The sequence below is a fragment of the Chrysemys picta genome, chromosome 21 (genome assembly GCF_011386835.1).
Source record: "Chrysemys picta bellii isolate R12L10 chromosome 21, ASM1138683v2, whole genome shotgun sequence".
Classification (NCBI taxonomy): Eukaryota; Metazoa; Chordata; order Testudines; family Emydidae; genus Chrysemys; species Chrysemys picta.
In genome coordinates, this window is record NC_088811.1 from 12,393,651 (window position 1) to 12,414,318 (window position 20,668).

Sequence of the window (20,668 nt, forward strand, 5' to 3'; positions counted from 1 at the left end):
GGAAATGCAAAAAAACCCCAAACAAAACAGATCTCCCCCCTCTCCACCCCTCCCCAAGGCAAGCCTGCCACAGCCCCAACCACAAGGCAACTTCGCACCCCAACCCTTGAACCGCTCCCTAGAGTATCTGGAGAGAGATCCCATATAGATAACATTGCATGTCTCTGTATGACTCAAACACGCTTGCGTGTTGGTGGGCAGACAGCTGCTGTCTTTTCAGCTGTTATCACTTACTGCAATGTTCCCACTCCTGCCTGTTCTCTTCAGTTGGACCCAGAAACTTTTAACATTGGCTGTCTCAGTGTGTTGTGAGAATAATGCAAATCTTTAGACCCACATAAAAAAAACCACAATGGCAGATTAAATTATTTTTCTGGCAACTGGCAAGTCCATTTAAAAAAAAAAAAAGGCCAGGCTGGTCAAATACCCACTAGGTGGTAACCTCAGTGGCCATCGTAGGGCCCATGCATGTGTAGATGGGGTGCAGGATCTCCTGTCTGGGCTGGGAAGATAAGCAGGATTTGTGGCATGGGAAAGGGCAAAGTGAATCTGTTTGACTGGAGGACGTGGGTGACTAGCATTGAATATTGACTGACGCCCACACATGGGTGGGGCATGCGTAGGCAGAGGCAGCCCAGCTCAGGACCCATTTGCACAAGGTTTCTCCTACACAGCGGCAAATCCCACCAGGGAGATGCCTGGCCATGCGTCTTGGGATCAGCTAGGCCCTGTCAATCTGCAGTTGACCAACACAAATTGGAAACGTGTTTGAATGGATCCGTGTTTGAATGGAGTTTAGCTTTCGCTTTAGCTAGGGTGACCAGATGTCCTGATTGTATAGGGACTGTCCCAATATTTGGGGCTTTGTCTTACGTAGGCGCCTTTTACCCCCCACCCCCGTCCCGATTTTTCACACTTGCTGTCTGGTCACCCTAGCTTTAGCACATGGTTCAAAGTCCTGTGTAGAGGGAGCCTAAGGGTCAGATTTTCAGAAATATGTAGGCGCCTAAAGACGTAGATAGATGCCTAGGGGGATTTTCAGAATCGCTTACGCAGGTTAGGTGCCTGACTCCCATAGAGACTCACGCATCCAGCTAAGCCCCATCTGCATTTGATACACCTAAACATCTGGCCTTAAGAGCTTTGCATAAATGGGACCACAATTCACCCTTGGTGAGAGACATTGGTGGCTGTCGGGTCCCATTTTTGCCAGTGTAGCCACAGCCTCAGTGCAGCACTCTGGGATGTCTGCCTAGTGCAGTGCTTTATAAATCTGACTTCCAGGTCCTAACTCCCTTTCCTTCTCCTTCCATTCCCTCCCCTCCCACCATGATTCAATGGGAGACCTGCTCTGCTTGTTGTGTTCCCACCCTTTCTGGGCAGAACGTTCCTGGTGACTCTCTCCCTGGCCTGCGTTACAGGCTGCTGGAGCCCTGGGCCCACAGAAAGATGGCGAACATCGGTGACCTGCCCGAAGATGTCCTGGTGGAACTCTTTTCCCTGGTCCCCGCCCGGGAGCTGATCTGTAACTGCCGGCTTGTCTGTGTCCTGTGGCGGGATGTGGTCAACTTAGCCACGGTGTGGAAACGCAAGTGCCAGCGGGAGGGCTTTTATCATGAGAAGTGGGACAAGACTATCAAGGACTGGAAGATCTTCTATGTCCTCTGCAGCCTGAAGAAAAACTTACTCAAAAATCCTTGTGCTGAAGGTTTGTTCCTTTTTCTCGGAAAGTGGCGGTGGGCGGGGAATTCCCCAGCAGCTAGGAGGATGGTCAGTTCATAGCCTTGCCCAAGGTCTAATCTTTCGGGCCTCGCCTACGCTGTGGATTTGCCCTGGCTACAGCCATCTGTGTTTGGCTACTGATTTAGCTGTGCTGGTGCAACCATTAGCATAGGCTGGTAAAGCCGCACCCGTGGAGCCTGAAGGGTAGCACTGGTGCAGCTACACCTAGGGGTGGAACCAGAACAAATCTCCAGCGTAGGCAGGCTTCGGCAGCATGAAAGTGTGTAGCCAGTTTAAATGACATGGTGGTAAAATCACCGGCTGCTGCAGCCTGATCCACCCTTGGCCCCTCCACTTCCCGCCCCCCAGCCTGCGGTGGCCCCAGTGCAGCTGAGCAGTGGGGAATTGTTACCTAGGTCGCTCTTGGGCCGGCTCGCGGCCTCCTGTGGAAGTGTGCAGCGGGAGCCTTTCGTACAAGGCTGATGTAAAGTGGCGGCAGCACATCAGTTTGCTGGGGTGCCTGGTCTTTGCTGCATGGTGCTGTTACGGATAGGGCTGGCTGACCGCCAGGCTCACCCAGGGAAGAAATGGGTAGCGTAGATTAGGCCCGAGGAGACTCTGCAATAGGGAAACTAGATACACCTTGAAATCACTAGGAAAGGATTCCCAGGCTGCTGTAATATCCCTAGGACAAAGCTGCCACCTCCCACCCCGCAACTCGCTTTTTAAAATGAAAACTAGATTATTTCAGAAAATTATGGGGAGGGCTGAAAACTTCAGGTTCTCAGACCCTTCTGCTCTCCCTTTTGGGGATTAACCCTCCGTCTGCTGGTTGGGTGGCCTCACTGTCCCCTTTGTGATCCCTCCCTAGAGAGCTTTCAGTCCTGGAATCTGGATCCAAACGAGGGAGATGAATGGAAAGTCGAGGATCTGCCTGGGAAACACGGGACAGACTTTCCCAGCCCACACGTGCGCAAATACTTTGTCACCTCTTATGGGTAAGAATCAGATCTCGTGCTCTGAAGCCGGGCCTGGAGGGAAGAGGGCCCCCTGGCAGTTTGAGAACACACCGAACTCCATGCAGGCGGGTGGAGCTGGGTCCAGGAATAGAAAGAGGAAGAAGTAACTAGTTACCTTGTGGAGATACAGAGGGAGCGTCCTATGTGCCCTCTTATGAGGCATATTGCCACCCAGGCAACATCTCAAGGGCCCCCAATGATACAAAACCAGTAGAGCTTTTTAGCGGAGACGGGAAGCTCCTCACAGCTCGGATTTTTGTTTCTCTTCTGATATAAGCATTGGCCAAACAGCTTGTGTAAAGGTTTGGTAAATGGGGTATAACCTAGACATCAGCTTTCTTCGCAGTCCTTTGCCAGTAAAACTGAACGGAGTTTGTTCCAAACCTGTGGGATAATCAGATTCAAGCTCTGAGTGTGTGTCTGGTTCCTGCGACCCACGATGAAAACAGTTGAGTAGGGGTCAAAGGTGAGGATTAGCTGCTGTTGAGTGCGCAGGATGTCTGCTGCTGCATCTTTGACACCATGTGCTCTCTGGGCTAGCAGCATGTCCCGCACAGTACCGGGGTGTTACTAATCTGGGGTGAGCCCTGGGCTTTAACTAAAGGGAACCACTAAACTCCAGTGGAGAGACGAGGAAATAGGCACATACAAGTTGCATGTGATGCTAAAAACTTACATGATCTGTTCCCAGGCAGTGTCTAAAGTCTCAGCTCATTGACCTAAAGAAAGAGGGTTACTGGGACCAGCTGATGGATGAAATACGGCCTGATATTGTAGTCAAGGACTGGTGAGTGTGCGCATTCAAAACTAGACTCTCGGCATATGCTAGGGCAACTCTGGATTTCAGCTGGGACTACATCAGTGGAGTTCTTTGACTCTACCTCCGGGGACTGTAATGATTTAATAAAGAACAAGTCAGACTTGGGTTCTGTTCCTGAGTCTGGAAGGGATCATGATCTAGTGTTGAAAGTCACAGAGCCAGGACTCCAGAATTCTGTCACTGGCTCACATGACTCAGTTTCCCCGCCAAGGCATGATGATACTCCCCATCTGTACAGCTCTTTGAGGTACTCTGAAGAAGAATGCTAGGTAACAGTAATACCACCTTCGGGTTACTACAGAACTGGAGATGCCATTACAGATAAGGGGTGCAAACTGGCTTTCCCATCCCACGGGCAGGCTTCAGCTTAGCTCCAGTTCCATTTCCGAGCCCCTGTATAAAATGACTAACCCCTGCCATGCCAAGAGCAGGGATGGCTTGTCTCTGGCAACAGGCATCCCCAGAACGGTGACTGTCCCGGCAGGTGTGTGCATCTTCCCAGTGCCTGACCTCTCACTGTTTCTCCAGGTATGCTGCCAGGTTTGACTGTGGGTGCCGTTATGAACTCTGTGTGAAGCTGCTCTCTGCAGACTACATCGTCCTTAACGAGTTCTGTCCGGAACCAGTGGTCATAGAGCAATGGAGTGATGCAAAGTGGAGAGAGGTGAGGAATCCAGAGACTAGCTGTGTGGGCAGCAGCTTTAGATCAGTGCTGTGGTTTTAACACATGACTCGAATCTGAACAATGGCTGGATAACAATGGGTCCCTCCTTCCCCAGCACATCTGCTCTCTCTGGGCCTCCAGCGCTAAAGTTATTCCTTAGTGGCTCTGCAGAAGCAACACAGCTGTGAGAGAGTGAGCTGGGTTCAGTGGGGGTCGCAGATGCTTAGCACGTCCCACATCTGTTTCAACATGGAGGGTTGAAATAAATGCAAAGCGAATAGAGAACATGACCAGTCAGGTCCCTTGTGCTTTGTATGGACATTCTTTTGACTGAGACTGGAGCAAAGTTACTTCGGAAACCTGAACCAACTTTATCATGAGGTTTCAAGGGACTTGTCAAAACAAGAAAGTTGCACCAGTGTAATTTTGAATTGGCTCTTAAACCATTATAGTTAAACTGGTGCAAGACACTGTGTAGACACGATTTTGGTTTGTTTCAAACCTGTTCCTAATCTAATTAAACCAAACAGATAAGCCACTCTTAAACCAGAGGAAGAGCACACCACTGAAACCCAGCACCTCAAGTTATACTGGAACGATTGGCTCGTGTAGATAAACCCCAAATTTAAGGGACACTGGCCTTGTCTGCTCTGTGTATTAGCCCTGTCTTTGCAACTTTCCTTGTGTATAGGAGGGTTTGCTCTTGAGCATGTGGGCTGGCTGCTGGCCACAACTGATTGAAATCAGGGTAATTCCCAGTGTAGACAATGCCATTGTCAGAGGAATCATTTTTATTTTATGTTTTAAACAAATGTCCTGCCTGTTGCTAACTCCACTATTAAAACCTGAGCACTTTAAAAATTGAATGTGCCTATTCCTGTTCTAGTTTGTTTGTTTTTCAGCATGGCGAATGTGAAGCTAAACCGGCGTAGTTTCACTTCAGTCTCCTGCTTTAGCAAAACTTTTTGTTTGTTTGGTTTGCAAGGCTTACAGGAGAAAACTTAAAATCCAAATATTTTCAAATAAACCTGCCACTACAGGAATTTAGCTTAACAATAATCACACTGTAAACATATTTCTATGTCTGGCCCAAATCACCCATCAAATATGAACTGAAAAGCTTTGAAAATTGATCTGTATTCCCCTCTCGGTAACATCATTGGTTTTCTACACGGTGCAAGCTGAGAATCAAGTTTAGTTTCACTTTCAGGCTTAGTTCTTCCTGTTTGGGTTGCTCATGCTGCTGGGAACTGTTGGCTAACAACTACCTATTGCACTGACATTTCCAAATCCTCCCTGGCCAGCTGGGCTGGCTCTCAGTTTTTTGTCAAAGCAATTTGTTGTTTGTATAGAAAAGCCAAGCTGAGTCAAATGCCAGTAGTTCCTTTTGCATCTGAGTTCCCTGCACCCTTTGCTTTAAGGCCTGTGATGTTCCTCTTTCCTGAAAGTATTTTCAAGTGCCTGCTGTGGGCCTCAACGTTATTTAATATGGGAGAGGCGGCCGCCAGAGGCGTCGTTGCTAAGCAGCAGCTGGCCCTGAGTGAGAGGGGAAGCGGCTCTGTCAGAAAAAGAAGGGAAGTTTGATTGGTGACTGATAAAGGTGACTGGAAAAGGATTCAGAAATTGGGTGTGTGCTTTGTATGACTTAGCTAAAGTGTGGAAGGGGGGGGTGGAGGGATGTTTCTCTGCTTGCTTTTTTTAACTTCAGACATAGCAGGAAGATTGATTTTTCCCGGCAGAATAGAGGGTAGCTCTTAGAGGCGGCATTTTGTGGGTGCTCACTTTATTTCAATGTTTTCTCAATGCGGCGGGGGGAGGGAGGATAAACCTTCTAAACGTGACGCCAGTGTAACTGGTGCAGTGACGTTCGCCTCAGGCCTTGTCTCCCCTAGAGTGGTTTATCAGCAAAGGTGAGCTTAAAGGGGGGCAGGCTTCCAGTCACCGCAGCGTTCAACACGTGGAGCAGAGCGGTCGCTGCCGCCGAGACCGTGGCATCATGGGCCTGTTGCTGGAGGACTCTTGGTACCCGTATAGCTAATACAGCATCCACACTGTCCAGGTGGAGGGGCTCATGTCACTCAAACTGGTGTAATTTCACTGGCGGGAGTGCAGGTTTGTGCGGCAGGACTCAGATTTGAGTGTAGACGTGTGCACGGCTGTGCCGACAGAAGCCGAGTTTTGCTAGGAAATCATTATCATTAGTTGTTGCAACGGTGCCTCAGAGCCTGAGTCAAGGACCAGGACCTTTGCATTAGGTGTGATGCAAACTCAGAACAAGAGGACAGGCCTTGCCCCACAGAGCAGCCAATCTACTACAAGACAGAGAACAGAGGGGCAGCACAGGGAAACAATGAGACGGTATTGGCCAGCATGATAGGCAGTGGTTTGTGCACACCATAAGCCTAAACCTAGTAGCATAGACCAGGCCTCGGTGATTTAATGGAAGATGCGTCAAAATCACTGCAACTGGTTTGAAAACATCAAGTGATGATTCTTCCCCTGCAGTAGCATGAGTGGATGCTCAAGGTCCTGATTTAACAGTGCCGTGGGTAGGATAACACAGTGGTTAAACACCCCAGGCCCGTCTGCACCACATAGCCACTGCTACGGTGAACTGAATGTGGGAGGACTTGAGGTCTTTAGTATCCGACTATAGATATCAAGGAGGCTTCCAGGCTAGACGGGGCCTGGATTTTTAATGTGGAACTTTAGTTTAACCTTTTCTGGCCTTCCGTATAGAGCAACGCAAGCCTTTCTCTCTTCCCCTCTTCCAGCCCAGAGAGGATGTCCATGAGCTCTTCACAAGGCCAGAGCTCTTACTTTACCATAGGGGATGCCTACACTGTTTAAAACACAAACAAAACACCACCCTGTAGCAGCACCTCTCAAAGCCTGGGTCAACTGACCCAGGCTCATGCTACGGGGCTAAAAATAGCCTGTTTGGGCTGGAGCCCGGGCTCTGAGACCCACCCTCTGGCCGGGCCGGGCTGACCTGCCCGAGACTGGCTGCCTCGGCTTAGTGTTGAGATTTTTGCGGTACAGACATGCTCACAGTCACAGGACTGGGGCTGAGTTCATCAGGCAAAATGAAAGATTTTTTTTCTCCTTTTCTTACCTCTCAGATCTCTTACACCTTCCGCAACTACAAGGCTGGAGTTCGTCACATCTTGTTCGAACACGGAGGACAGGACACGCAGTACTGGGCGGGATGGTATGGGTGCAGAGTGACGAACAGCAGCATCACCATTGAGCCAGGGAGGTCACCATAGAGAGGCCACGAGGCAGACTCCGGCTCGGGGCCCTGGAATCAGAAGGCCGCTCGTAGCACTTGGTGATCTGCGTGAGCTCTGCCAGGTCAGACGTGGGCTGGTGTCAGCTTTTGGTTTTGCTGTCCCCAGCCTCTCCGTGACTGTATTTTCATATCCTGGCTGGAGTCTGAAGAGCAAGTGCTCCTGGGTAACACCAAGCCTCCTACAAGCTCTGCCCTCTGAAATGACTTGTCTTCCCTGGGACTCCATATTAACCTCATGCATCTCGCACCAGGGACATCAGCCAGGCCAAGCAGCCGAGTGTCTTTCTCAGAGCAGGGAGTGTGCTCCGGGGCTACTGCCAACTAAGGAATCGGCCTCTTCTGAAAGGCGTGGCTAACTCAGCACCCTGTCCCTCATCTCCTCCCCTGTTCACCCTAATTGAGCTTGGATTGAAAAGCAGGCTCTTGGCAGACGAGGCCAGTTAACTGAGTGGGGGGACAGCTGCGGGGCTTGGGTGGAAGTCTCCCCAGCAGTTACACCCCTAGAAGCAGACAGGAAGGAAGAGGGGGAGCCTGGAGGAAGGCAGAACTGGCTACGGCTACTACTGTACCCTGAGCCAGAAGCAAAAGGGGATGCTGCCGGCTCACTGTAAACATAAAATACAATAAACCAGGGTGGCGATGAAGGAGACCCAGAGCGGTTATGGTCTGTGGTTACGGCCTGAAGGGACCATGTGGGGACAGGGACCTTTGTTTTTTTCCCTACTTTAGTGTCAGGATTTTCAAGTCTTTTTATTGGAGCACTTTGCTTTGAAACATGAGCTCTCTCTTCCTTCTCACATAGGAGTTAGGGTTGTTTTGAATCTTTCAGGGGCTTTGCTTTCAACGGTTCATTGGGCACAGGAGTTAGAGATGTAAACCAGTTCTAAGTAGTCTGAATTACATTGCTTTCTTGGTATCTCTCATCAAACAGCTGGGTTCTCCAGGCAGCCACAGAAGCTTCTCTGGAAAATAAGGTGAGACTCCAATGTGTAGTGTGTAAAGCAACAACAACAAAAAACTGCCAGGCCTCTTTTGTACGCTGAAAACAAAAACAACCCCCTGGACCTAAGCCCTCTTTCCCCTGTATGTCACGTTGCCATGTTTCCTACAGCTTGGAAAGAAACTAGACGCTGATTTCAGCCTTGGGTGGTCCTGACAGCTGCAGATTGACTAAGTAAAGTGAAGCTGGGACCAGGTTCTAGCTCCAGAGAATCCTCTCCCTGTACACTAGTCCTGGGCATTAGTGCTTTCGTGTGTGGATAGAGGGAAGGTGCAGGGTGATCCTAGGACCAAGGAAAGGGAGTTGGGGGTGCGGGGAAGAGAGGGGTTATTTTTCTCTTCATAAACTGTCTGCCTTACCCCTGAAGTGCTTATGCTACTGGCTGGCCAATAGGAATGAATAAAGTGATATGTATATTCCTAGTCAATTTCTTTTCTTTGTCTAATGGAGTTCTGCTCTCTGACACTGGGTGTAGGGCAGCGGGTGATGCCATGCTGGCCATCTCATTGATTTGTCATCAAGGGTGTTTGTGCCAGCCTTGCCAACACCGTCTAGAAGCCAATAGGCAAACGATGCTCTTCCTTTTTCTACCCTCACCAGTACTACGAGATTCTACTACTTTGAGGCCTTCTGCAACCCTGTTTTTTCTAAAGGGTGTTGTATCGACTTCAGTGAAACCCCCCACCCCACTCTACCACTGCTCCCAGGAAAGTCAAGGGGAGTTTTGCCATAAAATTTAATGGTAATAGAGTGGAACAACTTAAAGTGCTTTTTGCAAAACCCCTCCCTCAAACAAACTCCAGCTCTGGCCTCAGCTTGCAGCGTAACAGCACTGCACATCAAAGAGTGCCCTGACTGAGGGGGGGGGGGGGTTGAGCAGGAGATGGGTCTATGCTGCATGGACAATGCACCTGCCTATTGTTTCCCCCACAGGATGGCGTGGAGACCCTTCATTGAGAGGCAAGAGGCTGGTGTTGTATTACCTTTGCCATGGGAGCCTCCTCTCCTTGAGAGAAGCCTGAGTGGTGGCAGCACGTCTGTGATGTAGACAGGGGTGGCAGAGGGAGGCCCAGCACCTTGTGTGTACAGCCCTAGTTTCCTGGGGATCCAGGGGATCGGAGGGCTGGATCCCTCTCCCCCTGGAGATGTAAGTGTACAGGGGGAGACTGGGACTCCAAAGGAATCCAGGGGACGTTCTCCACCCCTCCTAGATCTTGCCCATGGAAACATGGGGCCATCACTTGTGTCTAACGCTGAAAATGAAGAGAGAGCAAGTCTACTGCGTGCAATGGGGCCAGTTATACTTGGTCACAGAGTGAAATGGTTCTGACCAGTACAGGCCTGTGCATCTACCACACGGCCTTTGACACAATTCAGGCTAGCTCCGCGATGGTAGAACTCGCTCAGTATTTATTGACAGCTTTACAGATCACTCACTCACAGTGGACACACACATTGTAGATAAGGCCCCACTCATCCCAGCTGTAAGTCGAGCGATTTCGGTGGAGTCACACGAGCTTAGGCTTCCCACAGAACACGCCCAAGTTATCCAGCTGGAGGCTCAGAGGTACGTACACAAAATGGACGTTCACATACAAGTACCAATGTGCAATTGAGCTGCCCTATAAAGGGTTAAAGCGGGATCATAAAGAGCTAGTGAGAAGTACTGATTCCCACTTGCAGTTTACATTACATCCCTCACGTCTTGCATCTGTGGATTTGCTGTAACACACACACACACACCCCCCACACAGCCTGTTCACATGTAGGAGTCAGTTCTATATATAGCGGTAAGAGCACTTTAAACCCATAGGCAGCCTGGCTGTGGGGGGCTGCTCAATGGACATGAAGTCACTCAGGAGGCCAGCTGAAGAAGCACCTGTTAACAAGATAAGTTGCATCCCCCTAGAAGACACCGGATTCCTCTGGAAGATCTGAGCCTTGGACAAGGTTGAAGGTGATGGGAAGAGTCGGCATCAGGTACCTTTGTGGGCTCTTTCTTCTACGTAAAGCTGCATCTAGAAGAGAGTAACAGAAGGGGTTCAGAAAGGGTGAGTGTAGTAGCCCCTGCAGTATTGGTTTAATATCTTCTATAGGGAACTGTACTGTAGAGGGGGGAAACCAAACTTAATCCACTGGGTCTTCTCCATAGCTTGCACCTGTGATCGGAGTCTATTTGCATGAGATGGTGTAAACTGGTGCTGTGGAGCAGGATTCACCTCCATGAAATTCAGTCCAGGGATTTATTCTTGCTCTAGGGCCCAGTCCTTCAAGAGCACAGTTCCGAAGGGGAATTCTGGGCACATTTCCCAGAGGTGCTCAGCCCCTCACAATCCAACTGTTCGTGGGCAGGGGTTCCACTCAAACACACAGCGTTGACAGACAGGAGCTACAACCCAGCCCTCCAGCAGTGGCTGTGGCGTGGCCTCTCCCACCTCCGACGAGCAGGGTTGGGTGTTCTTTGGCTTGCCCATTGGGCACCTCACTCCCCAGCCCCTGTACACGTAGATGGTCTGGGCCAGGCTGAACTTTCTGGTGATGGGATAATGGGGTCAGGGCATCCTGCCACAAACCGGTTTCATACTTGAGATGGGGAAGTCCTGCCCTTCCAAGCTTGCCTGGGCTCAGTGCACTCAGTACCAGCGGCTCCTGCTGGGGTAAGATACTTCACAGCAGCGCTAAGCCGTTGCCCTGTAGATGACGGCAGTGGGGGACAGATTCACCTCACCCCGGGGAGTTTGCATGGATTGAAGTAACGCTCATGCCAGCCTGGGCTAGAGCGCTCTGCTCACCTTTAAGATATCCGACGTCATGGTCTTCAGAGGGATTAGCCGGGGGTCATGCATGTGCACGTCCTGCTCATCTGCCAGGATCCATGGGAAATCCTGCCAGCAGGAATAGAAGAGGCTTCCTCAGAACAGGAGAAAGCACCCTTCCTTTCTGGGCTCCTCAGAGGGCTAGAAATGGGAGCAGCGTTGGGTGGAGGTGGCAGGGATCCACTACTGCCCCTCCCTCTAGCCTTCTGCACCCCACAAGTGCTCCCCCTCCCCTCCTTCCCAGTCATTGGGTCTATGGTAAAGGAGTAAGGAGGGACGAACATGAGGATTTGAGGGGGACCATAGATCAGGCTGGGTGAGGAGCAGAGGCAGAGCACGTGCCTGGCTGGGGAGGTAACGGAGCCCACAGCTTTAAAGAGTGGTTTATACTGGAAAGCCTTGCTAATCCACACACTGCCAATGCCCACCCCTCAGCCGGGTTTAACAGCAGAGGTCTCTGATTACTAAGGGCTCATTACCCTATGCACCCAGAGACCTCAATCTCCTCCTCCAATTCCCTCCCCAGACCTCCACTTCCAGCCCTCACCTCTGCACTGGGGCTACAGCGGAAGAACTCAGTGGGTTACGTGTCCCATAGGGGAAAGGGGGCTCAGCGCCTTGCAAGATCAAGCCCTCAGTGACTTGCCCTTCTGGAAGACAGGTATGCTATTTCCCCAGGAGGGTGTTGTGAGGATGTACTGGCTAACATGCACGGAGGCTGCTGGCCTGTCCACCCAGCCTTAGGGGCACTGCCCGCTGTCTGGTTCAGGCCCTTCTTCGCAGGGTTTCATGTAAAACTGGTAACAAATTCCACATCGCAAACTAGTCCCTTCCTCTGACCCAGGGGCTGCCAGTCAGCGCCTCTCACTCCTGGTGGCTCTTCCCCAATCTTCCTACAGGCCATCTGCCTGGGATCTACCTTGCAGTGGTTCTCAAACCGTGGGTCGCCAGGGCTACTTTAGATTTGCCGGGGCCAGGGGCCAAAGCCAAAGCCTGCGCCCCACTGTCTGGGGCCCAAGCCTGAGGGCTTCAGCCTTGGGCAATGGGGCTGAGATTACAGGCCCCCTGCCTGGGGCTGAAGCCTTTGGCCCCCAAATCCAGGGTGGCAGGGATGGGGCAGGCTCAGGGTTCGGTCCCCCCTACTGGGGCCATGTAGTAATTTTTGTTGTCAGAAGGGGGTCGCAGTGCAATGAAGTTTGAGAACCCCCTGCTCTAGGTCCCACCTCAGGAGCCAACCTACTTCCTATAACCCTAGTCCAAGGGTCTCCAACAGGAGCCTGCCCGCTCTCTGCAGCTCTCCCAACTGGGCTACTTGTTAGCTTTTATAATCACCTCATCAGTTGCAGGCAGGGCTGGGCCCAATGCCCCTCAAAGGGCCAGACACCTGCAACACTGCATGTATGTTCCAAGTGCAAAACTTCACCCCTTCCTTGTTAAGGGGAGGTCTTGGGAGAGCTCTTCGAGACCTCAGGAATTGCTTGGCCCAGCCCTTCCAGGGAACGATAATACAGTCCCACTGATGAAAGGAGAATCCAAAGCTGCAGCACCTTAATTCACGTCCATCCTTCTTTACCATGCAGCTCACCGCAAGCAACAAGCAGACAGAGGCATCACCTACCTTTATCACCTGGATCTTCTCCATGTTCCGTGTGGCAGCCTCCCGTGTATGAACCAGGACAGTGAAGGTGCAGCCTAGAAGGGATGGGGCAGGGATGAGAGGAAGGCACTGTAATCCGATGGCCAGAGGCCTGGGAGGTAACAGGGATCATCCACAGCTAGGTAAATACCAAGACATGTTCCTTTCCAAAAGGGACTGGGAAAGTAACCTGTCATTTTCTGCTCTCTCTGACTTTGCTAGCGCTCTCCTTAGCACCAGAAACCATGGACTCCTCCATGGTCTCCACCTTCCCCTCTCCTGTAAACCTATTGCCATCTCCAGGCTCCCGATGCAACTGGCCCAGGGCACCTTTTATAGGATTCGGATTTTGCTCCAGTGCTCGTGATCAAAATTTTATTTCTACCCTCACCTTTTCAGCGGGATGCTCTTTGCCAGTTGGCTGCTGCCTTCCACCCCAGAGCTGGTTGCATTTCAGTGATGCTGCATATGTCTAATATGCACCATGCCCTGTGATCTTTGGGGGATTAAATCCCCTGTACCTTTTCTTTAAATCTCCATTTCTGCCTGTCTGAGAGGCAGTGAGCCCAGCTGTGCAAAACAAACTCTCTCCTGGACAAACACACTAGAGAGACATTTTACCACCCCTTACGCAAAGAGGGTTATGTAAAATCAGCCAGTGAGTATCACTGGAACAGCAGTTAGAGCCCTCCCTGTAGAAGAGAAGGCTTTCAGTCCTACCTGGGGGGTTATTGTCGAGCACGGCATCACACACGCTAATCTTCAGGATGAAGGCACGGAGCAACTGCTCCACGTGGGACAGGAGCGAGTCCGAGCTGGGGAGGAGACAGAGATCATTAGGGGAGCTCCCCGGCCCAGAGGGAGGGGTAGTTGTTTCCAATATCAGCTCCCAAAGTTGAACACAGGGAGAGGGAAGCAGGCACTGGCTGCACTGGGCTGGTAGAAGGGAACCTTTACCTGATGGAAAGTAGAGGTGGCTGAGTGATCTCAAAGACAAATCTCTCCACTGGATGGTGCTCTTTATCCAGGATTACTACCACCACCTTCTCCACGTCATTCTGCAAGCACAGACACCCGGTCAGGAGCTCCCCACCAGACCATCCCTTTTCCTCTGCTCCCCCCCTGTCACTGATGCTCCCTATGAATCAGGAACATACTTATCTGCTCTAGCCCCACATCACTTCAGTGTCTTCCCAGTGCTTTAGAAAGGCTGCTGGATTGCTCTGGCTACAACCAAATGCCCTACCAGTTTATTATTGGATACGAGATCCCTGTTGAGGGACTACCCCAAAGACCTGTAGGGAGCTGCAGTCCACCAATAGGACATTTCCCTCTCTAGCTACTTCTACATGGAGAGGCAACGTGCAGCCATCATAGGCTTCCACCTCCCCCAGGGGATTAGACACAAGGCATGCAATATATACACTCCCAACTCAGGGACAATACAAGGCAGAGGATAGTTCACACTCACAGCACCAGTAAGGCAAGTTTGGCTCCATAATTTAGTTTATGTAAAAATAAGCGTTTAAAAATCCTAAAGCCAACAGACTATTATCTATTGAGTTACAATGGAAAGAGTGCTTAAAAAAATAAACCAATGATATTTCCCCGTGGTGTTGGCAACCAACCACTGCAGCTTTGTGGCTAATGCTCAGAAGTGAAATTGATGAAAATTAACCAGGAAGTGAAACTGCCCTATTTCAATCCTCCAAACGGAGCGCAACCCCAAACTGCGGAGATTAAAAAACAGACTAAGGCAATGAGCTCTGCACAGCCAGACCGCACTGCAGGATTGAGGCCTTAAGCAGGTGTCTAATTTTGCTTGCATTAATAGTCTCCCTGACTTCCATAAGGCTGCTCACATGAGTAAAGTTACTAGTGACTAAGTGTCTTCTGGATTTATAACCCTTTTTTTAAGTGTTTCAATTTTAATTATTTGTAACATACCATAGTTAAGGACATATATATATTAGTTAGCAGTCTGCTGGTGTCCCTTCACCTGTTTCAATGTGAATAAATGAATAACACCAAACCAGGACCCTGGTTGTGGGGAAACTGATTAGGTCACTAACTCTATACCAGTGGTCCCCAAACTGTGGGGTGCATCCCTCCTAGGGGGGTGCAGAGGAACTTGGGTGGGGGAGAGTGGCAGACCTGGGCCAACACCCATTGGGGGCAGGGAGAGAACGCCACCCAGCCCTGCTCTGCCCCCAGTCCTGCTCCCAGCCATGGTTTCGGCCTTGGCCCCAGCCCCAGCCTTGGACCCCTTACTGTGTTTCCCCACTTCCCCCAGGAGCTGCGGCCCCAGCCCCCGGGGGAGGGAGGTGCGGACAGGGTTAGGGGGAGTGTGATCCTGAAAAGTTTGGAGACCACTGCGCTATACAAATCTCTGTAAAGTTCTCTATTTGTGACTAGCGCAGTTGGGGCAGGGGGCATGCCCCATACGAGGGTCTCTGGCATGGCCTCACCTTCTCTAACAGTGGCTTCACACAATGCAACGTGTCCTGGATGTACCGATTCAGCTCTGGATGACAGGACATCTGTGCAAACAGAATGAGAACTCAGATCAAACAGCAGAAGGGCTGGTGGGCTGCAGGGCCTCAGGGGGTTGCTACTGTGATGGAATATTTTACCACTAGGTTGCCAGTTCAAATCCAGCAGAGGTAAGTGGTGATTGGAAGTTGTTGTCATCTGATAACTGTGCAGTGGCTTATGGGAAATAAGTCTAGTGGTGTCTGCTGACAACTAGCCTAACCAGTGTCCACTCACAATTGGTCTTTCTTAGAGATAGTCCCACCCAGCCAGGATTACAGCACATTGTGGGGGGCAGCATGGGGAAATCTGTACTGCTGTTGCCTGTGATCTATGTGTTCTGTGCATAAGTGTAACGTTTCAAACTCCAGGGTTGTTAATTCATCCCTTTTCAGGACCACTCAATTCACTTTGAAAATAATTAAGGGTTTGCATTTGTTCAAATATAAACTAATTCAGTTAGGCACAGGCCAGAACAAATGCACCTCCAATATCTCATTCATGGCCACAAATGCCATTCTAGTAGCACCTCCTTGAGCCGAAGCATTACTAATAATACCTACCTCTTCGATAGTGCTTTTGAACATACAGCGTGCTCTCTGCTTAACTGTGTATTTCCTCATAACCATAGAGCTACAGGAGAGACTCCTACCTGGACTGGTACATTGTATTTTTTCCTCTTCTGAAAGATCCCAATGGGGTAAACTTCTCTAACATAAAGGATGAGGTGAACAGCCACTTCAAGAAACTCCGAGAGAACATCTGCAACCACTAGAGAACAGAAAGAGGTGGTGGAGCAAAGCAGGTAAAGAAAAACAAGCCCAGCAAATATTTCCTGGCTGCAGGAATCTGCTGGTTAACTGCTGCGCACGATCATCAGCTTATCTGTACACTGCTTGTTTTAGGAACTGCGGTGAAATGACTGTCCTCCCAAAGCGTTTTACCTTGGAGATCACTGCATTCACCACTGAGATGTAACCACCTCTAGGGTGGAATGCACCAACTATTTAACACCACAGCAACATTATACAACCATTTATGACCGGAAGTAAAGAAAAATCCTGTATCCAATTGAAACTGCAGGTGAACTGGAGGAAGGCAGAATTTAATGATATACCCATGTAAAAATATAATGATGCAAGTTGACCTGTAAGTGCTCCTTCCAAGTATGACCAGAGCTACCCCAGCTTAGCTTGTGAGCTTCAAAGATCATAACAGGGCAGGGCAGTGGTCATCATACCCTCTGACCTGCAGTACTACAACCCACCAGCAAGGCATAAAGGTGTCCCGTTTTCCCTGTACGGTACATGTGGCACCCCATTCGCAGCAGTAGTTGAGGGGCAGAAGACCAACACTCCAAGGCAGAGCCAGCTCTACCTCCACGTGACTCCCTGTGCCAGCAAGAAGCCTCACCAGCTTCTGGAGAGCAGCACGCTACGCTACCTTGTCCAAAGTTGAGATCTTGCCGGGTGAGGGTGGTCATCTTTCCGGTAACCTGGGAAGGAATTGGGAAAGGAGTTTTTCCTCTCAGCTCATGGCACCATTCAGATCCCTCTCCCCCATTACCTCCATGCCCACAGCAAAATTCCACACTCTAGATATTTGCGCGCACACTAACTGCTATTACACAAACCAACAACGGGGCCTGATTTTCAAAGGCCGCATAGCCCCCATCTACTTGAATTGCCATCGGGTTTGCTCGCAGATCCGAGCTCAGGAGCCCAGTTAAAGGGATAGTGGGTTACAAATCATAATTTTGCACAAGATGACATCTGTCCTTGTGTTCTTGATAACACCTCAAATTGCAAATCTGAATGTACTCAGAAGGGTTTCTGCTGTTTGTGGGAGTGTTTCTTGTTTGTTAATGTTTTGGAATATGTGATTTTGTTTTGTTTTTGTTTGTTTGGGGGGTGTTTTTTGTTTGTTTTTTGCATTAGCCTGGGCAATGAAAATAAGCTAATCAGTTTCACAATTTTGTCTATTTCCCTTTCTGGTTCACCTGCCCTAACAAAATGCAGTAGTGTTTGAGTTGCAAACACTGCAGGGGAAGGATTAAAGCTAAACAACAAAATTGTATTGACATGGAAAAAAGTGTTTTATAAAACCAAACTCCCCTCTCATGTGAGGTACTTATATGGCCTCTGTTAGACAGTAGCTGAGATCTCACAATTATTAATGTACTTATCTTCACAACACCCTACAAGGCAGGGAAGTGCCATTATCTGGGGAACTGAGGCACAGAGAGACTAAGGCCATAGATTTTGAAGATATTTAGGCAGGGCTGCCCTCAGTGTTGCAATGCCTAACTGATTTAGAAGTCTAAATTTCATTTCCAAAAGGGATTTAGGCACTTCAGAACCTAAATTCTATTGACTGTCACTGAGTGCAGCAACACCTAAATACCTTAAAATAATAATAATAATAATAATCTAGGCCTCCACCCCAGGACATACAGGAAGTCTGTGGCAGAGCAGGGAATGAAACCCAGCTCTTCAGTGTCTCATGCTTGTATCTTCAACCTCAGACCATCCTTCCTCTCACAAAGACCCTAATCCTGCGGATGAATCCACACAGAGACACCTGCACCCACCTGAGGACAACTGCAGGACAAGACCACAGTTTGTAATGGCTAACCCTCCCCGCGCCCCAGCATAAGGCTTACTATGGTGAGGATGGGGGACCATGGGTCTGACCCAGAACCCACTAAGATCAGTCCTTCCGTCCATTACAATGGGGTTTGGCTCATATCCCAGGTGTGTACCTGGATTACAGCAGATAGGAAAATGTACTGATCCACTCAGCCCAATACAGGGCTCTTGTCAATGGGTTTGGGAGGTCCCAGTGGGTGGAGGGTATCTGCGTTCTTAATGGTGCTGTTTGGAAGCTGGTGACAACCTGAGCATCTAGTCAATGGAGACGCTCTTATGACTTTATTTTGGTACCATCCGAATTTTTTAATTTTACATTTTCAGGGCAATTGGCCAGACGGGATCCTGAGCAACCCTGGATTTGGCAATCGGTGGCAGTCACTCGTGAATCCAGCAGCGTACCCCCTTCTCCCCCACGGTGATCGGTTCACTCTCACGCCACAAGCCCACCCCCAGTAGGGCTTCTCCAGGGCAGCAGGTGTCTGCTTCGCCGCCCCAGACCCACCCTGCACTGGGCACCTTGCGGGGGGGGGGGGGGGGGGGAGAGTGTTTCTGTGAGAAAATGTGGCGCCTTCCAGTAACAGGGTCTCATGTGGGCACCCCCCACCCCGCTCTCATTTCAGGGCAGATGCAGGACCGAGCCCACCAACACCCTCCCAGTCTAGGGCACACTCAGGGCCCCCATGCCTCCAGCCCCCCCTTTCGGGGCACGCGCGGGGCCACCACCCCCATTCCAGCCCCCCCTTTCGGGGCACGCGCGGGGCCACCACCCCCATTCCAGCCCCCCCTTTCGGGGCACGCGCGGGGCCACCCCCCACTCCAGCCCCCCCTTTCGGGGCACGCGCGGGGCCACTCCAGCCCCCCCCTTTCGGGGCACGCGCGGGGCCACTCCCCACTCCAGCCCCCCCTTTCGGGGCACGCGCGGGGCCACCCGATGCACCCTGTGCCCGCCCTTACCGCGGGGCGGCGGCCGCTCCCCGCCCGGGCCCCGGTTGCCGGGCTCGGGGGTGTCCGCTCGGCGCGGCCCTTTGACGTGCCTCGCCGCCCCCTGCCTTCCGCCGGGTCCTAGCGCCCCGCGCCCAGCGCCAGCCCTGCCAGCTGCGACCAGCCGCGCACAGCTGGAGGGCGGGGCGCAGCGCCCAGGGGCTGGGGGGAGCCGGGGCCTCTGACGATCTTGGTGTGGGGATCTCCGAGTGGGGGGTCCCCCAGGGGCGGGAGGCTCATGCTGAGCCCAGCTACGCAGTGTCCTTCCTCTTCAGATAAAGGGTCTCCGGAGTGTGTGTTCATCTGATGGTCTCATTTTACAGGTAGGGAAACTGAGGCACAAAGCGGTGAGTGACTTGATCAAGGGCTTTCAGTGAGTCCCTCTTAGATTTGTTTCAACTCATTTTTAAGCGCCATACGGATGTGCAATGCTGCACTCAGAGACGTGGACACAGGCTGGAATTTAGGGCCCAATCCTGCAAACGTTAGTCACACAAATATTCCCATTGATTTCCCTAAGAATGATTCCGGCCAATGAAGGTAAAGATTTGCAGGTGTGAGTTCTTACATTACATAAAATATAGTAACAGCATTTCAGCTTTGTCATATAATGCTAGAACCATAGAGTTAGAAGGGACCGCAAGGATCTAGTCCAGTGGTTTTCAAACTTTTTTTCTGGTGACGCAGTTGAAGAAAATTATTGATGTCCATGACCCGGAGGGGGCTCAGGTCTGGGGCAGAGGATTGGGGTGCGGGGGTGGGGCCAGGAATGAGGGGTTCAGGGTGTGGGAGGGGGCTCTGGGCTAGGGTGGGGGTGCGGGAGGGGGTCAGGGCTCTCTCTGGGTGCGGGTTCTAGGGTAGGGCCGGGGATGAAGGGGTTGGGGTGCAGGAAGGGGCTCCAGGTTTAGGGGGGCTCAGGGCTGGGGAAGGGATTGGGGCACGGGCTTACCTCCGGCGGCTCCCAGTCAGCGGCGCAGATGGGGTGCAGAGGCAGGCTTAGTGCCTGTCCTGGCACCATGGACAATGCTGCGTCCCGGACTTGGCCAGCAGGACTGGCTCCTAGGTAGAGGCACGCCAGCGGCTCCTTGCGGCTCTCACCTGCAGGCATCGCCCACCCCCAGCTCCCATTGGCCAGTTCCCAGCCAATGGGAGTGCGGAGCTGCTGCTCGGGGCAGGGGCAATGCGTGGAACCCATGGCGCCCGCTGCCTACAAGCCAGACCTGCTGCTGGCTGCTTCCGGGGTGCAGCGCGGTGTCAGAACAGGTAGGGACTACTAGTTTTTACTGGCCGGCCGCCAGGATCCCTGGGTGCTGAGCAAGGCAACCCAGTGCCTTGCATTCCGTGACCCAGTACTGGGTTGCGATCCGAACTTTGAAAACCACTGATCTAGTCTAACCTCCTGCCAAGATGCAGGCTTTGTTGTGTCTAAACCAGCAGTTCTCAAACTGTGGGTCGGGACCTCAAAGTGTGTCACAACCCCTTTTGAATGAGGTCGCCAGAGCTAGTGTTAGACTTGATGGGGCCTGGGGCCGAAG

The 20,668-nt window shown here is 51.3% G+C and overlaps 2 protein-coding genes across 6 annotated transcripts in view; one reads left to right on the top strand and one right to left on the bottom strand.

Annotated features, from left to right (window-relative positions):
- LOC101947758 (F-box only protein 6) overlaps positions 1–8,939 on the top strand; it is a 125,757-nt gene extending 116,818 nt beyond the window's left edge. For 2 of the 4 annotated variants that reach the window (XM_065575362.1, XM_005292824.5), the window contains exons 2-6: positions 1,422–1,708; positions 2,594–2,720; positions 3,433–3,528; positions 4,090–4,225; positions 7,348–8,939. In XM_065575362.1, the coding sequence (XP_065431434.1) occupies positions 1,422–1,708; positions 2,594–2,720; positions 3,433–3,528; positions 4,090–4,225; positions 7,348–7,494 (793 nt within the window). In that variant the 3' untranslated portion in view covers positions 7,495–8,939. Of the gene's footprint in view, positions 1–1,214; positions 1,709–2,593; positions 2,721–3,432; positions 3,529–4,089; positions 4,226–7,347 lie in introns of those variants that run through there. The other 2 variants (XM_008167225.4, XM_008167224.4) reach the window with 2 other exon arrangements.
- A 968-nt stretch (positions 8,940–9,907) lies between these two features.
- MAD2L2 (mitotic arrest deficient 2 like 2) lies at positions 9,908–19,241 on the bottom strand. Of its 2 annotated transcripts, none has more exons than XM_065575364.1 (9): positions 19,107–19,241; positions 16,945–16,996; positions 16,154–16,272; positions 15,438–15,509; positions 13,927–14,027; positions 13,690–13,784; positions 12,952–13,025; positions 11,310–11,402; positions 9,908–10,535 (listed from the first exon to the last, which is right to left on the bottom strand). In XM_065575364.1, the coding sequence occupies exons 2-9, from the start codon at positions 16,982–16,984 to the stop codon at positions 10,494–10,496; spliced, it is 636 nt and encodes a 211-aa protein (XP_065431436.1). In that variant the 5' UTR covers positions 16,985–16,996; positions 19,107–19,241; the 3' UTR covers positions 9,908–10,493. The 2 variants fall into 2 exon arrangements, with proteins under 2 accessions (XP_065431436.1, XP_065431435.1); XM_065575363.1 differs by having other exon boundaries at positions 16,915–16,996.
- Between the last annotated feature and the right edge of the window lie 1,427 nt (positions 19,242–20,668).

Bases quoted from the DNA above. Each gene is read 5' to 3' on its own strand.
- MAD2L2 (XM_065575363.1), bottom strand. From the start codon at position 16,984: ATGACCACCCTCACCCGGCAAGATCTCAACTTTGGACAAGGTAGCGTA. The intron at 13,785-13,926 runs GTAAAGGTTCCC...TCTCCTCCCCAG, and splicing joins CCACCTCTACTTTCCATCAG to CTCGGACTCGCTCCTGTCCC. The intron at 11,403-12,951 runs GTAGGTGATGCC...TCCTGCTGGCAG, and splicing joins AGAAGATCCAGGTGATAAAG to GATTTCCCATGGATCCTGGC.